The 18,219-nt window shown below is 43.4% G+C and overlaps 1 protein-coding gene across 2 annotated transcripts in view; it reads right to left on the reverse strand.

Annotated features, from left to right (window-relative positions):
- Window positions 1–18,219, reverse strand: part of ANO2 (anoctamin 2) — a 1,564,866-nt gene that overhangs the window by 204,008 nt on the left and 1,342,639 nt on the right. For both annotated transcript variants that reach the window (XM_069228438.1, XM_069228439.1), the window contains one exon: window positions 2,042–2,099. In XM_069228438.1, coding sequence (XP_069084539.1) covers window positions 2,042–2,099 — 58 coding nt within the window. The remainder of the gene's footprint in view (window positions 1–2,041; window positions 2,100–18,219) is intronic.

Here is an 18,219-nt window from a genome sequence, read left to right on the forward strand (position 1 = left end):
AAAATACATGGTCATCAAAAATAAGAGATCTGAGGGCAAAAAGTTAGTGGGAACCACACCAAGAATGCAAGGTCTAACAACTATCATCTCTTTAATTTCCTATTCATGTTTCTTTATTACAATGCAGCAAAGTAGGAATTTACTAGAAATAGTCGGTTTGATATATCTTGTGTATTTGTATAGTGGTTGGTTCTAATGAGTAAATTCTTGCTAATCTAGCCCTATTAGCTCATGGCAGACTGTAATGACAGTGTGACTTTTCTACCTAAAACCCTATAAAAGAGGATGTTTTGGATTCCAGCTATGCAGATGCTGCCCTAGTCTGCCAATTGATTTATACTAAGGGCCTCGTTATGGGTACAGCAGCCCATGGACCACCATACCTGTGGGGGAAGTAGGACCACCGTAACCTGACTCAGACTGCCAGCATGCCTCCATCACTGCTAGGATCAGAAATCCCCACTGGTTGGCGGCTATGCAAGTCATGGTCAGCCACTGCAGTGCTGAGTTTGGCATAAAGGTAGGGACAGGACCCCAGGGGTTCCCTGCACTGCCATTGGCCAGGGCATGGGCAGTGCAGGGCTCCACTTGTCAGCACCTTTGGAATGTGCACTGTCTGCCATAGCTGACAGTGCGTATTCAGAGGGTGCTGGGGGCTGTGTAACAGCATTGGCTCCCTGAGACCAGAGCCCATTGCTGCCGCACTGTTTGCACCAGCCAGCCCGACAGAAACATCACAATATGGTGGTGGACTTGGCCTTCCCACCATCCAATTCGCCGTCCCGCGGTCGGACCGCCAAAATCAAAACAGGGCCCTTTGTCTCAGACTCTATATTCTGTTATTCTTTTTACTTCCTTTATACTTAAGGCCTGATTTAGAACTTGGCAGAGGAAAATACTTCATCACAAATATGGCAGAAATTCCATCCGCTGTATTGGATTCCCATTATATCCTATGGAGATCGTAACATGTTGGACAGGATATTCATCACGTTTGTGACAGATATTAATCCATCCACCATTCCTCTTACTTAAATATACTTTAATTCTCTATGCTTCTTGCTTTAGCGATTAACTGTATGTTCATTTACTTGCATTATATGGCCTTGACTTATTATATCTGCTGAATTCCCCTGATTTGCCTAACATTTTATTGCCTACTGTATTTGACTTGAGTTCTTTTAGTGTAGATGTTTCATTTAATGGCACTGGGCTTAATTGTATAAAAACACAGAGGGGGTCATTACAAGCTTGGCGGGCGGCGGCCAATGCGGCCGCACTCCTGCGGTCCCCATTACAACATCCCCGCTGGGCCGGCGGGCGCAAACCTAGTTTATGCCCGCCGGCCCAGCGGGGATGCGGCCGCAACATAGGAGCAGGCTCCTAATGGAGCCGGCGGTGTTGCGGCCGTGCGACGGGTGCAGTAGCACCCGTCGCGCTTTTCACTGTCTGCTGTGCAGACAGTGAAAAGCTGCACGGGGCCCTGTTAGGGGGCCCCTGCACTGCTCATGCCAGTGGCATGGGCAGTGCAGGGGCCCCCAGCGGCCCCAGGACTCCCCTTACCGCCAGCCTCTTCCTGGCAGTGCAAACCGCCAGAAACAGGCTGGCGGTAGGGGAGTCATAATCCCCAGGGCAGCGCTGCTTGCAGCGCTGCCCTGGTGGATTATCACCGCCGGGGCTAAAACGGCGGGAAACCGCCGGCCCCGGCGGTGCGACCGCGGCGCTACCGCCGCGGTCAAAATATGGGTCTCCTTACCGCCAGCCTGTTGGCGGTACGGACGCCACTTTAGCCCTGGCGGTCGTAATGACCCCAGAGTGTCCCCATCCTATGCCTCAACCCCCTAAATTATTTAAAGAGTCAACAACATTTTTGCTTTTGTATACATTGTTGAATAACAGAGTTTCTGATCTCCCTGTTAGAGAGTTTTTTGTTAGAACATGCACATCTTGTAGTAATGTATTGTTTTAACAATTACACTGCTTCATCTCATCCATGTTTTAAGACATCACATTGCAATAAAGGAATATCACATGTACGTACCCCTTCAACTCTGTAACCATGAAATATATATGCATAACTTCCTGGTCGACCAACAAATCTGTAGACAACAATAAATAAAAAACGTAATTATTACCAACAAGGACATTCAAATCTGTATCACATCTGTTAGAAAAGTTTTGATTTGATACTCAACTTTTGTAACTCATGAACATTAACAACCATACTTATCACTAATTTTAATTTGGTTTTAAAATGATGGACAATTAGTTGCGTTTTTCTTAATTAAATCCTAAAACCTATAATCCTAAAACCACATTTATACAGGTCATGAGATGTGTTGTGACAGTGCTTTACTGATTTAAAACAAAAATTGTGTTCTTTATAACAAAGTGTAAGACTACATCAAGGAGAAAAATACATGGGTAAAAGGTTCAGTTTAACATTGGACATTATATCTCAAGGTGTACTCCCATATGTAAACTGAACACTGCATTCTGTGAAGTAACTACCGGCAGACACTAGTGCTATCAGTAAAATATGTTTCATGACCATAGCAAAGCAAAACTGTGAAATGTAAGCATCAGAACACATTCCATAGTGAGGTCTCAAATATAAGACTACACCAGCTACAACAGTGAAACCGGCACAGTCTTGTGGCCTGCACCCCAATGTGCAATGTGTTCCTTCTTGAGAATTCAGGAACATGTATGGATGTCGCTAAATCCTACAATAGGTGCAGCTTGGTGGTTGGCCAGCCCTCCATCATTGTCTGTCAGCTCCCTCAGACCTTGAGATTTAACAGAAATGAACACAGAGAACGTGGGTGTAGTCAATACCTGCATCTACTCTACTTAAAGGTCTCAGATGATGCATAATGTTTATCCTCAGAATCCACCAACCTTAATTTGGTAACACCTGACGTCTCATTACAACGTGGGTGGATGGTTATGGATCCCTCATAGCCACCTCACAAAGACAACAGTAGGTTTTTCAAATTGTTTTTATATTCTTGTTGGCGTCAAGCTTGAGTTTCTCCACATAGGACCAATGCCCCCAGAATACATTCACAGGCAGCTACACAGATTTGCTGACCTTAACAGATCAGTTAATTTCCCTCTCAGAGCTCACCGGAAATGGATCTTTGCCAGCATGTGTAATAATAGAGAAAGCGTAATATTTGTTTAGCAGACAAAAATTTCTAAAAAATTTGTTTTCTGACATTTGTTCTTCTTATTTGTTACGGAGCATCCAGCAGCATAATAAGAATGACTTTGTTGATTTTTTACTGGATGTGATAAATGACGAAAAGTTTTGGATAGTAGATCATAGGTTCATAATGGTTATTCAGATAAAGGCACTCTGGCCCTCATTACAAGATTGGCGGCAAATGCCGCCTACCGCAACGGCCGCCAACATACCGTCGCCGTGGCTACTGACCGTACATGGAATTATGACCGTAGCTGGAATTCCGCCAGAAGGTTGGCGGAATTCCGGCTATGGTCATGGCAGCGGATGACGGTAAGGTGGCACTGCTGCCAGCAGCAGCGCCACGCCAACAAAACACCACCTACCGTATCATGTTCCATCATACGGCCTGGTGGTGTTTTGCCAGCGGACTGTGCTGCTGGCAGCAGCGCCGCGTCCCGTCTCCTGCCGGAGGACCCCCTGTAAACAGGTAAGTCGGGTTCTCCAACAGGAGAGGGGGTGGGCGGTGTTGTGTGCGTGTGTGGGGGTGTGTGTGACTTTGTTTGAATGCTTGCATGCATGTGTAATGCGTGTGTGCATGAGTGGGTGTGTGTACGTGCATGTTGTGTCGTGTGAGTGCGTGTGTGTCTGGATGTATGTTCATGAGTGTTGCTGTGAGTGTGTATGCATGCGTGGGTGAATGTGTGTATGCGTGTGTATGTATGTGTGTGTATATGTGGGGGGAGGGGGGAGGTGGGGGAGGACTCTGGGGAGGGGGAAAGCGGCGGGGGAGACCCTGACCCTGGCACTGATAGTGCCTACGGCCATGATTTCCGTGGTGGTACAGAAACCACGGAAACCATTCTGGTGGGCGGGGTCAAAATGCCATGGGCGGCCTAGTGACAGCCGCGGCAGTCAGTGTGTTAACTTGGCGGTTCGGCTTTGGCCAAACCGCCAATGTCATAATAGTGGAGGTATGTACCGTCAGCCTGTTGGCGGTAATACCTCCACTATTACACCGACCGCCAGGGTCATAATGACCCCCTCTGTCTTTTCTCTGTAACACTATCATGACTACCTAAGACTAGTTACAGGAAACCCTGCATGAAAATATGTGAACAGCAGAGCAGACTGAATAGCACAGTAAACTAATGAAATGCCATTTTTAAAATGCATACAACTACTCCCAATGGAAGTGTCCCGGTACTTAAGACAGCCTCAATCAATCAATCAATTAGAGCATTTGTAGAGCACACTACTCACCTGTGAGGGTCTCAAGGAGCTGATGGGGAGGGCTGCTACTGATCGAACAGCCAAGTCTTGAGGTGTCTCCTGAATGTACGTAGGTCCTGTGTCTGGTGTGGCTGGGTGGGAAGAGTGTTCCACGTCATGGCGGCGAGGTGGGAAAACCATCTGCCACCGGCGGTCGTACCGTGGATGCGTGGGATGGTGGTGAGGGCAAGGTCAGCATAGCGAAGCTGTCGGGTGGTGGTGTAGAAGGAGAGCTGTCTGTTGAGGTATTCTGGTCCAGTGTTCTGCAGTGTCTTGCCTCATAACCATGCTACTCATAAACCTCCCTAAAAAGGAAGGCCTTCAATCCTGATTTTAATACTGATTCCAAATTGATCTCTCACAACTCTTTTGGCATACCGTTCCACATTTTAGCTGCCAATAGAGATAAAGCTCTCCCTCCTGATCTTACCTTAGGACCTCTGGGAATGCATAGTAAACCCTGATTGAAGGATCAGAGGACTCTGCACAGAAGATACTCCCTAAATCTTCTGTGCAGATATAGAGGCCCTTTTTGATGCAGAGCTCTAAAAGTTGTCAACATGGATTAAAAATGGATCCTTTGATTGATTGGTAACCAATGCAATTCCTTTAACCCCACCCTTGAATAGTCTTTTGGTGTAGTTAAGGATCAGGCGAGCTGCTGCATACTGAACCAGTTGTAACCTATTTAATTGCCTGGATGAAACTGCTCAGATAGTATGCATTTGCATAATTCAGTCTGTCAGTCACAAAGGAACGCACAATAGCCGTTCAAGTGTAAGCAGGGAAATTGCAAAGTTATTTTTATTGACTTGAGTACTGCAAAACATGTAGCTGTAATAGACCTCACATGTGGTTTGAAAGAGAGATCACTGTCAAACTTTATCCCCAGATTTCTCGCTACCAGTTTAGGGATTTTGGGCTTACCAAGATCTTTAGGCCACAGCCTTGTGTGATCCAGAAGGATGGAATTAGCAAAGATCAAAAACTCTGATTTTTGTGAATTCAATGTAAGGCAGTTACATTGCATCCAACTAGCAACTGCCGAAGGAAAGTCATGAAATTTCTCCACCACAGATTCCTCAACATGCTGGAATACCAGCATCATCTGGGTGTCTGCAGCAAAGGAGACTACACTGAAGAACAAGTCACTTACCTTGTGTACCGCCTTATCTGGTAGAGACACACTCAAGTTGCAGATTTCTTACCTTAGATTTTCCCCCAGGAGTCAGTATGGATTTGGAGATTTTTCCCAAGCAATGCCTCTGCGTGTTGTTAAGTGACGTCGGTCGGCTTTGGGTCCATTGTCGGCATCGTGTGCACTGGATCTGACATTGCGGGACTACCCCGGTAGCTGACGTCAGTTTCTTTTCACAACTTTCCATGCCAGAAGCACAGAGCCAAAGATAACACTGACCACTGGTGCGTCAGAACTAGGACCCCGAAAGGGAAATCTCTGTCCCTAGAAATCAGTCACAGAGTGGGAAGGAGGGTGGATCGGTAATGAATCTGCAACTATATTATGTGTCTACCAGATAGGGTGTTATCGAAGGCAAGTAACTTGTTCATCTGATAGAGACTGCTAGTTGCAGATTCCTTAACTTAGAATAGATACCCAAACAATACCATCTCCGGGGGAGGGTCTGCAAACCAAAATCATACTACGAAGTCCTGCAGGACTGAACGGACAAAGTACCCATCCTTCTGGACCTGACCGTCCAGGCAGTAGTGTTTGGTAAACGTGTCCAGCAATGCCCGCGTTGCTGCCTGGCAAATGTCCAGGACTGGAACTCCACATGCTTACACAGTGGTTGCAGCTGTTGCTCTGGTAGAACGAGCATGCAAACCCTGTGGGGGTTGCTTTTTAGCCAATGAATAGCACATTTTGACGAGAACAACCCATCTAGAGATGGTTCTGTTCTGCACTGCCTGACCTTTCTTTGCACCAACATACCCAACAAAGAGTTGATCATCCACCTGGAACTCTTTGGTACGATCAAGGTTGAATGCCAATGCTCTTTTTGGGTCCAGGCGGTGGAGTCTCTCCTCTTCCTTAGAAGAAGGAGGGGGTGCGTAAAAAGTAGATAAGGTGATGGAGTGGCGTATGAAAGGGCGTGACCACATTTGCAAAGAGGAAACCTTGGTGAGAAGCATAACATTGTCAGGATTGATGGAAAGGTAGGGTGGCTTGGATGACAATATTTTTCAGCTCACTCACCCTGCGGGCAGATGTAATGATCACAAGAAAGGCTGTTTTTAACATCAGAAGTCTGAGAGGACAATCATGGAGCGGCTCAAAAGGAGCGCACATTAAGAAAGTAAGAACCAGATTCAAATCCCACTGGGGCATTATGAATGGCAATTGAGCCTTAAGAAATCTACTGACAATAGGAGATTTAAACAAAGGAGGTTGGTCAGGTAATCTCAGAAAAACAGAGATAGCAGAAAAATAACCTTTGAGGGTGCCCAAAGCAGAGCCTTGCTGGGCTAAAAAAAAGTATAAACAAAAGGACCTGAAAGAGGGGCATAGTGGTGGTCAACAGACTTGTTTGTGTACCATGCCCCAACTTTGTTTGTCTACAGGTATATACAGTTTTGGAGGAGGGATGCCTGGCTCCCAAGAGCATGTTACAGACTTCAGAAGACGGTCAAAGGCTGTCAACTGCCGCCACTCAAACTCAATGCAAGAAAGTGGAGACTGGACAGGTTTAGGAGGAGAACCCTCCCCTGCTGCTGCAACAGAAGATCCTCCCAAAGGGGAAGTCTGATCGGAGGATCGATGGCCATGCTCAGTAGCTCAGGATACGAGACTCTTCATGCCCAGTCCGGTGCCACAGGGATCACTTTGGCCCAGTCATTCTTGATCTTCTTGAGAACTCTGGTCAGAAGTGCTATGGTTGGAAAAGTATGCAGGAGGACTAAGGTCCACTTGAGACAAAATGCGTCGCCGAGCGAGTGTTGCCTTGGAAACTCCAACGCACAAAACTGCTGACATTGCGCATTCCCTGTAGAGGCAAACAGATTTAACCAAGGCTCTCCCCACTACTGAAAGAGACCTTGTGCCACCTCCAGTTGGAGATGCCATTCATGATCGCCCAGGCACCAGGGAAATGCCCTGATCTTACAGCCATGTCCAGAGGTGCAGAGCCTCGTGACAAAGAGACCACAACCCCACCCACCCTGCTTGTTGCAATATAACATGGCGGTGGTCTTTTCTGTGAGCACCTGCAGTACTTTCCCTTTGAGAGAAGGAAGAAATGCTTTCAACGCCAGTCAGATTGTCTTGAGCACCAAAATACTGATATGGAGCCTGGACTCCACCGAAGACCAGATGCCTCTGATCTCTGCCTCTCCCATATGACCGCCCAATCCCAGGAGTGATGCATCTGTCACTATTGTCAGATCTGGTTGGGCAAGGGAGAGGGATCTGCCCCTGACCCAATTACTGTTCAAGAGCCTTCACTGCAGATCTTGTGCAGTTCCCTTCTAGAACTGGACCATGTTAGAGAGGTTACCCTAATGCTGCACCCACTGGAACTTCCGATCCCATTGCAGAGATCACATATGCCATTTGACATGCATCACCAGCAGAGCAGCTCCAAGGAAGGATAGAGTCTAGTTACGTCTGACTATGACACATTTGCAGTGAACCCCAGCGAATGTAGGCGGTCCGCCATAGTCTGAAAGTTGGGAGATGACAGCTTGGGGCAAGCTCGCCTTCAACAGAAAGTCATTGAGGTGTAGGGGAAGATTGAAACTCCTGATCTGCGCATATGACCTGGAACCAACACCATCACTTTGGTGAACATCGAGTGGTGCTGGTAAGGCCAAAGGGGAGCACAGTGAACTGAAAATGCCCTGGGCCTACCCTGAACCACAAGTAACTTCTGTGGGCAGACAGGACAGGAATATAGAAATAGGCGTCCTGCAAGTCCAATGCTACCATCCAGTCTCCTAGGTCCAAGGCAGATAGAACCTGAGCCAGAGTGAGCATTTTGAACTTCTCCTTCCTGAGGAAGAGATTGAGGGACTGAAGGACCAGGACAGAACAGATGTCTTTGTCCATTTTGGGCACCAGAATGTAGCAGGAATAACAACCATGACCTACTTCTAGGCACAGGGACCCTCTCTATTGCTTCCTTGGCCAAAAGACCCATAAACTTCTTGCGGAGAAGTACAAAGTGATCCTCCATCATCCAAACATAGGATGGTGGCATGGATAGAGGAGTAGTATCAAAAGAGAGGGAGTAGCCTTTCTGGACTATTTGTAAATCCCACCTGTCTGATGTGGTACACCTCCAGCAGGGCAGGTGATGGCGAATCTTGCCTCTGACTGGTGCCTGGTGGGGAAGCGTCAGGCTAGGAAGGTTTGGAAGCTGTTGGGGAGGCAGTTGACTGGTTAGACTGCTGGCTCCCTGATCCACTAGAATGCTGGATCCCACGTCCCCGGCCATGCAGAGGCTGGACAGCATGCATGGCACAGTGGCTGGAGGGAAAAAGACATGATGGGATGCCCCTTTCATATTCATGAAGGAGACAAAAAAAAGACTGGGGGGCAAGGGGCAGTTGTGAGGCCCAAGGACCTGGCCATAGCCTGGGACTCCTTAAATCGCTCAAGCACCGAGTCTGCTTTGTCTCCGAAGGGATGGCTGCCATCAAATGGCATGTCCATAGGACTGGACATCCCCAGAAACACCAGACATCCTCTAACAAGCGTGATGCCTTAAAGCCACCATCACTGCAACCAATTTGCCTAGCGAGTAGATTGTATCCAGCCCACATCATATTGTGAACTTCACTGCATCTCTCCCATCATCAACAGCTTGGGAGAGAATGGCCTGGGCATCCTCCGGGATGTGTGGCAGCATGTGCGCAAGTGAGCCTCATAAGATATGGGTGTAATGGCCCAAAAGGAATGCAGTGTTCACAGACTGCAACGCCAGGCTGGAGGAAGAAAACATCTTCTTCCCAAGCTGATCCAGCTTCTTGGATCTCCTATCTGGGGGTGCAGTAGGGAATGCACCTGGGGACATGGAGGCTTGGATAACCAAGCTCTCAATGGTCGGGTGTTGCATCAAGAACACTGGGTCATTTGGAGATGGTCTATGGCAGCGGGCAATCGTCCTGTTCACAGGAGCCCCTGTGCTGGGTTGGGACCAGGTCCCCAGCAGGATATCAGTGAGGGCTTTATTAAAGGGCAAAAGGGTTTCAGAAGTGGAAGCCCCAGGCTGAAGAACCTCTGTCAGGAATTTAGTCCTGACTGCAACCAAAGGCAGCTCAAGGTCCAGGACCCCAGCCACTCTCCACACCACCATGGAATAGGATGCCCCCTCCTCCGTAGCCAAGGTCGGGGAAGAAAGCATGTCAGCGTGAGGGGACGTGTCCATACCACTAGTCTCAGCCAGGTCCATCTGACAGTCCATGGGATCTTCAAGCTGGTATTTTAAAAGGTCCAGCGACCCCTCCCAATCCTCACCGTATCCCAACCAAAGAGAATAAAGGTCAGGATCTGACCTAGGGAGAAAGATGCATGTCAAAGTATCAATCGACGTCACACTATGCCGGCAATGAGGATGGGGTCCTGTGGATACTGGCGGTGTCAGGAGAGTCATCTTCAGAACTGTTTTTGGGGAAGGTTGAGTTGGTACAACCGATGCTGGTTTGGATCAAGGAATAGATCTATGGGTGCCCCTGCAGAGCCAAGGCCAAAGACATCTGCACGGAACCTGAGGGGGCCCCTGCCAACTCCCGGGGGCCTAAAGGCACTCCAGCAGAATTGGACTGCCCAAATATTAGGTGCACAGCCTTATATAACTTGTGGAGTTAGGCAGGTGTCACTCCGGATCCGGGAATCTCAGGAAGGCCCAGATTTGGCCCGGATGCAGGTCCTGAGGATGGAGGCCTGGAGAAATGATGCTCCTTATCCCTCATCGCATCAGCCGACGGACAGGGTGAAGTCAAAGAAAGTTTTTTCTTTTTTGACGTCTTCTTGTGCCTCGACTCACCTAACTGTCCCAAAGACTTAGAATGGAATGATGAAGAATGGGGGCTATGTGACCATTCTTGGGATCTTCCTCTTGACTGAGATCAGGAACAATGCAAAGCAGAGTACAGGGCCACAAGGAGCTTTAGGGAGCACTCCCTCAAAGCTTTCAGATTCATGGCCCGGCACTCAGAGCACGACTATGGGTCGTGCTCCAAACACCACAAGTTCACCAGGTGAGTCTCCATCATGCACATTGCCCAATGACAAAATCTGCAGGACTTGACCCGGACTGTGTGATGACATCCTTGACACACCAGGAGTGTAAACACTCAAATATCTTTGACAAAACATTGAAAGAACACCAGTCAAAAAGTGACTGTGGGGTAGCTCTTCTTCAGATCTGTGCTTGACTGGTGCAAAAAGAAAAGAACTGACGTCAGCGCGCTGGATTGGTGCCTATATAGGTCCTGCAATGTCATATCCAGTGTGCATGACAATGGATGCGGAGCTGACTGATGCCACCTAATGGCGTAGCAGAGTACTGCTCCAGAAAAATCTCCAGACCCAGACTGACGCCTTCGGGAAATTCTAAGGTAAGGAATCTGCAACTAGAAGTCTCTATCAGATACCCGCAATTTCATTTCCTTAGCCACTGGCATCATGCAGATGTTAAACAAAGTGGGCCTAAATGCTGATCCTTGCAAGATACCATTGCTTATAGCCCAAAGTGAAAGATTGGAGATAGACAGCCTGCACTCTATCTGATAAAAAAATATTTTATCCAAAGCTTGGCTTTGCCCACAGTTCCAACTTCCTCCAGCCACTTCAACAACATCTCATGGGATACTGTTTCAAAAGCAGGAGAAAGGTCTGAAAGAATACTCACTGTTTTTTTACCTGGTCAAGATTAACTTTGACAAGCTCGACCACCTCGAAGAGTGCATCTTCCATGCTGAAACCAGAACAAATGTCCGATTCTGTATGATGTAGAATCCCTTTCCTTTCTGTATACTTGGCAAACTGCTTGTTTACCAATTTCTTCAACAATTTCCCCAGAGCTGGAATGCGGGATATAGGCCTACAATTACTCAGACAAAGTGGGTCTGTGTTGGGCTTCTCTTTAATAATGGCAACACTGAAACTTTTCTCTGGGAGACAGCTGATCTTAATTCCAGTGATCGTATAAACAGTGAATTAATATGTTAATATTTGACACTGCACATTTTAGAATGCTCGACAGGCAAGGATCCAAAGGAGATCCTGCCCTAGCATTGAGAATGGTTCTGAACATGCTGGGGATATCCTTTCAAAGGCAAGCAATTCATATATGATAAAAATGTCACACATTAGCACCAAATGCGTCTGCTGACTTCAAATGTCAAGCTAGTGTGCTTGGCTAGATGGCATAATACAGTGTTGGTTAGCTAGTGAAGACACTGTGTAGTGAAAAGTATCAATCCAAACACTCCATTGATGTGACTACTTTAGCTATTTGTCAATTCGGAGGGTGTCCTTCGAACATTTTGCTTGTGGCAGCTACTGCCAAGACAATGTAGGATGTACATGGCTAAACCACATCAGAATTGTCACTGCTACTGTTGATTATTGAGCAGAGGTGTAGAAGGTTGCAGTCAGTGAAGATTATATGGTGCAAGTTTCACAAAGACAACAATTGTACGAGCAGAGAATGAGGTGGTGAGTTGGTTCAATAATTTATTTTTGTCAGAAAGGGCACTAAAGCATTCTACGATGATGAAGAGTAGGGGGTTAAGGAATTAGTCACCTAAATAAGATGGAAGAGAATGCTTTGGAATGAGGCTGGTCTAATATTAGAACGGTATTACAACTGCAAATACAAAATATTTATTTTCAGTTTCAATTTGCTGTTTTTTTTCCCACACAAAAAACTTAATTACGGATTGTTTTCCCACAATTTTAGCAAATTAAAAAAAAGTTCCTGGTGATAGCAAATGATGTTGCATAATATACTGAAATGTGCTTGTAAGAAATAGAGTAGAGGGAGATGAGAATCAACCTTAAATAACAATCAGTCCTCATCAGGGTGAACCACTAAAGTCGCCCAACTAAGAGACATTGTGTAAAGCAGGTAGGTAATACTCAAACAGTAATAAAAAGAAACACAACACAACAAAAATCAAAAATAATTTAGAAAAACAGATTAGTAACTTCTAAAAGATAAAGCGACTTCAAAATGACAACAATCCAATAAGTAGACCCATAAATATCAATTTTTAAAGTTTGAATTAATTATAGCACCATAAAGCACAAATAGCCAACTGTGACTATATGGTTGCACTACTAAAGTGCCATCCACAAAGGAGTATGGGTCAGACAGAAAGACCACGTTTGTCCCAATGGAAAGTTCACCTTCTGACTTCGAAATGTTTCTTGAAGACAAGTGGTCGTTGTTGAGTCGTTGGCAGGGCAAGCTCTATAATAAGCAGGTTTCGGCAATGGCAGTTTGCTGAACAGCATTTTCCCGGCATGGATATCAACAAAGGCAAGAATGCTGCAAGTCAGTGAAGTCCCAATTCTGTGCCCAGGAAGCCCTCAACTTTGATGGGCTGCTGCTGGGCTCAAGCCAAATGAAGCTCTGTACATTCAGACTTAGGGCATCATTATGAGTCTGGCAGTCGAAGGACCGCCAGCCTTGGGGTGACAGACGGACTGCCGCAATTATGGCGGTCCAACTGCTACATTATAACCCATCAGGGGCGGACCCGCCAGCGACTGCCGTCTTCACTGGGAACATGGGGCCAAATGTAGGAAATTCCGGCTTTGCGACTCGCAAATTGTGAGTCGCAAAGCCGGATGCAGGATGGTGTCCCTGACACCATTTGAAAGTCGCAAGGGGGTCACAAAGGCCCACCTCATTAACATTAATGAGGTGGGTCACAATTTACGACCCCCTTGTGAGTCGCAGCACTCATAGAGATGGTGGCCTGCTGGAGACAGCAGACCACCATGTCTGTGACTGCTTTTAAATAAAGCAGTTTTTTTTTTGTAATGCACCCCGTTTTCCTTAAAGGAAAACGAGATGCAGTACAAACGAAAAAATGAAACGTGTCAGTTTCAGTTTTTCAGAGCAGGCAGTGGTCCATAGGAAAGTTTTCAAGACAATTCTTCCTTATTTGCAAAAGGAGCTTAGAATCACAGTGATCTTGGCACTACTAATTTCTAGATTACATTACTGCAATGCTCTAATGCTCAGTATTGACAACACCTCGCTTAGGAAACTCTAGCTGATTCAAAATACAGCTGCCCGCTTAATATTGGATCTTCCCCATTCAGCGTCAGCTAGGAGAAGTTTGAAACAATTGCATTGGCTACCCGTTATAAAGCGCATCATTTTTAGAACTTTATGTTTGACTCATAAGTCTTTGCATATGCGTGTATCTGAATATCTCTCTTCAAGGCTACGATGGTATATGCCGAGCAGTCAGCTCAGATCAACAGGAGCCCACCTGGTCTATGTCCCTCAAACTCGCAAGGCTAGATGGGGGGGATAAAGCATTTATTGTAGTGGCTGCCAAACATTGGAATTTGCTTCCCCTGATTATTAGGAAGGAACAAAATTTGATGGCCTTCAGGAAGCAATGAAAAACTTGTCTCTTTCCTCAGTAGTTGTTTTTTCTCTTTTTTTCTTTTGACACTTGCTCCTCTATTACTTAGTGCTAGATGCCATACAAAATACAAATACAAATGCAAACGTCGCTTTGGTAGAGGTCCGACCGTGAACCTGGCAGTTTGGTCATAATGAGGCCCTGAGTGATTAAAGCAAAAGTTTCAAGTTATGTGTTCATCACTTGGAAATGAATAAGAAAGCAAGTAACATCAAACCTGTCATCTGCGCATTTTAAAGTTAGGCTAAGTTTGTGCAACATTTACCGATATTTGTAAATGCAAACTTTTCCAATTTCCAGTGATTAATTGTGCCTGTGTTTGCTTGTGCTCAACACCAATATGTGTTTCATAACACAAGCATATTTAAAGACATTACAATACAAAGTGCCACAATCAGTATGCTTTTCAAAAAGCACATGAACATAGTGGTTACCTATTCAGAATACTATCAAGAAATAATATTATGGTGCTCAGTCCTTTCCTATAGCTCTGGGTCATCTAGAAAACTCATAATTGTCACATGTAACTGTAAGGAGGTGTCATTGGTTCTGGTATTTGGCAGTACTGACAGGAACTTTACGTGGTGCACCTGCAGTGGTGGCCTCAGAAATATCTGAGTACCTGGCACTTAACTTCATATTTTTCTGATTTACCACTGCCAGTATCTGCTAAAAAGATAGGCAAAATAGATGAAACATTATCCAAAATCTCCAGGAAAAATTGCAGAATGTGCTGTAAAAAGGTACACTATATGATCTTGTTTAAAATCCTCAAATTTAAGGAAAGAAGTTTTGAGCAGGGGTGAATGATGCAATTATTAATTCAAAAGTATTGTGTGGCATGACTATTGTGTCAAAAATATCATGATTACCAAACTGTCATGGAAAAGAATATTAATAGCACAAATATATTTTTTGTATATTTTGGTATATACGATTGCCTTATTAATATTGTTGTACTTCATATTATTTGCTTTTAAACATGTGTAATAAGTATTGATAAATATAGATTTTCAATTAAAGTATTTATTTAAATATTTAATTAAATTTGATAGTTGATTCATTGTAGGTGTTAGTATTGCTAGTATAATGGTTATGAGGTTTTTAAACATTTTAAAAGTGTATTTTGTCATTTTAAATGTGTAATTTACTTGTTTTTAATAACATTAGTAAACTATTGTGTTGTAGCAGGTTGTTGGGTTAGTAGGGATTAAGGTGGGAAGCTAATTATTGTTAATTACCTTTTCTAGAAAACTAAATATTTAATTGGTTAATAATTATGTAAATTGTTTAATGGTTTATTTTGTGTTTTATTTTAATGCTTAATTCATGAATAGCAATGTATATTATTTTTGTATTCTTCTAACTGATTTAGATTTTTATAGGGAAAAAGGTAGGATGTTATTTAAATATTTTTTCAATTCATAGTGTTAATTATTTGTTACAACTGTAATTATATATATTTTGTAATTCTGTACTTATGTAATTTCATTTTTCAATTTGAATTGTTTATTCAATTATTAGTGGGTATTTTAATATTTGTAAATTATATATTTTATTTTAATTGTATTGCTTTATTGAATTAGTATTTAGTAAAACTATATTTAAATTTTTTGGTGTCTGTTTTTTGTGTTGTGGGCAGGGAAGTAATTTTTATTGTAAGTAATTTAATATTTTTTTATATTATTTTGAATATTTCATATTTATTTCTGATTGTTTACATATAATTTGATTTAATATAATTGTGTGTTTGGTATTTAAACATTTTCTACAAAATGACTGCGAGTTGGAATGGTATTCCTTCTGAAGTCCAACAGTTCACCTACTGTTGCTGTGATTAGAGTGGGAATAGAAAATGTAACCCCTCCGAAGTCCACCACTTTCTCTGCTTTTCTTGCTTAGTTTGGAGAAATCATTTTAAGTCTAACCTCTCTAAAGTTCAAGGTTTCCCCTCATTCTAGTTTGAATGTATTTATATTAATTATTTTTAACAGTATTGTTTTATACTATTTGTTTTTATTGTTTATTTTTTTTTAATGTTCATATTATTTTTAGAAAGCTTTTTTTAATTGATAAAATGTTTTCATAGTTTTTTTTTAATATTTACAGAAATATTTTAATTAATACGTTTGTTTATATATATATATATAGGTTCCCTCATTTTAATTTCACTTTACTCTTAATATTTTAAACTAAATGTATTTAAAATGATTGTTTAATGTTTTCATATTTTTAAACAATATATGAGCGAATACGTATTTTTTTAAATTTTTTTTGTTTTTTTGTCCTCATATGCCTCGCCCCTGCTTTGGTTAAGTAGGAAAGGCATTGGCGCGACAGACGACAACATGCCACCAAGTACATAGTCCAAACCTTAGTAGATCATCCCCTCTGATCTACTGATTATACTTTCTCGTACGGGTGTCATTGATCAAAAGTTGTCACTTTCAATCATAGCCAAAGCAGCACCTCCAAAGAGCGTGGGGAAGATCTTAATCATTGGACTTTTTTTTTTTTTTTTTTTTTTTAAATTCAAAGGTATAAGGAGCTTATTTGACAAAGAAATAATATATTATTGATACACATTTTCCCAATATAACCAAAAATTATCTTTTCTAGACAGGGGACCCCGTTGTTCCAATGTACAGATTCGATTTACAGATATCTGCCAATCCAACACACGAGGAGGAAGAGAATCAATCCATTTACGACAAATTTCTCGCCTAGCTAGAAGAATTAATATGAACAGCAAATGCTCCTGCTGAACTGACAATTTCTGGTAGTTTGTATCCTGTTCCCGCACCCCAAACACCACTAATGCTGGATTTACAACTAAGTTTACATTAAAGATTATTTTGAAAATACTCTCTATCTCCCCCAATAATTCGACAACTTAGCGCAATGCCAAAACATATGGATATCATCCGCCTTATCATCCCCGCACCTTGGGCAGTTTTTCTGAGTCTTCCCAATAGCTGTTAATTTAGCCGGAGTCCAATAAGCCCTATCGAGTGTGAACAAATGATTTTTCTTCAGCCCCGCAGGACTGGTAGTAAGCCACAATATTGAACAAGACTTTTGCCACATTGTTGTAACATCTAAAGTTGGAAAGATCGCTCCCCACTTCGATAAGGGAAGGGAAGCGCTATCATCTGATGTTTCTAGCAAAGCGTGGTACCACACTGCAACCTCTTTGTTGATGGTTCTCTGATTTAGCTTCCCTTCCCATATACTCCTCCCTATTTCTCCAATTCGGCGGGACTTTACCCAACTAGATATTTGAAGATACTCAAATCTAGAAACCATCCCACCGGTACCTTCCTGGAATGCGCCCCAACTTAGCACTTCAACTCCTTCTATTAACTGACCCCATCTTTCCACCCCACTTGTTCTCAGCGGAGTTGATAGTTTGTCTATAAGGCATTCCGGAGTGCCAGGCGAGTCCCAAATGGAAGCTAAACTACAAAAATAAGGTATATCTAACGTCCTCCGAAAATGCATCCAAACCTTGCATGCGTGACTGGGGAGTTTCAAACGAACTTTCTTGAAGTAGCTGGGATGTCCAAATTTATATAGAAAATGGTCTGCTCCTCCTTCTTCAAGGTGAACCGTTAATGCTCCCCAGACTGAATCGTGCTCTTTTATTCAATAAAAATCTAATATTTTTTTCCTGAAAAGCCAAATAGTACTTAAAAAAGTCTGGAGACGCAATACCTCCCCATTCCCTTTTTCTACTCAACTTCTTCCAAGCAATCCTAACTCCCTTGGAAGCCCATACAAATGAGGATAACTCCCCTTGTAGTTTTTTAAACCAGCTCTTCTCAAACTCTAATGGGATAGTATTAAACAGAAAAGTAAATTTTGGAAGAATACACATCTTCAAGATATTAGATCTCCCAATTATCGTAAGAGGAAGAGCAGCCCATGCTTTTAACAGTTTTTTGGTTTCCCTATATACTATATCAAAGTTCACTTTAGCTACCTTATTAAGATCAGCTGCTATTCGAATACCCAGATATCTAATCTCTTGTTTAACTAAAGGGGAAGCATACAACAAATTCCAGCACATTATTTCTGTCTTTTCTGCGTTTATGCTGTACCCAGATAGTCTACCAAATTGTTCCATCAAG

The sequence above is a fragment of the Pleurodeles waltl genome, chromosome 4_1, assembly GCF_031143425.1.
Source record: "Pleurodeles waltl isolate 20211129_DDA chromosome 4_1, aPleWal1.hap1.20221129, whole genome shotgun sequence".
Taxonomy (NCBI): domain Eukaryota; kingdom Metazoa; phylum Chordata; class Amphibia; order Caudata; family Salamandridae; genus Pleurodeles; species Pleurodeles waltl.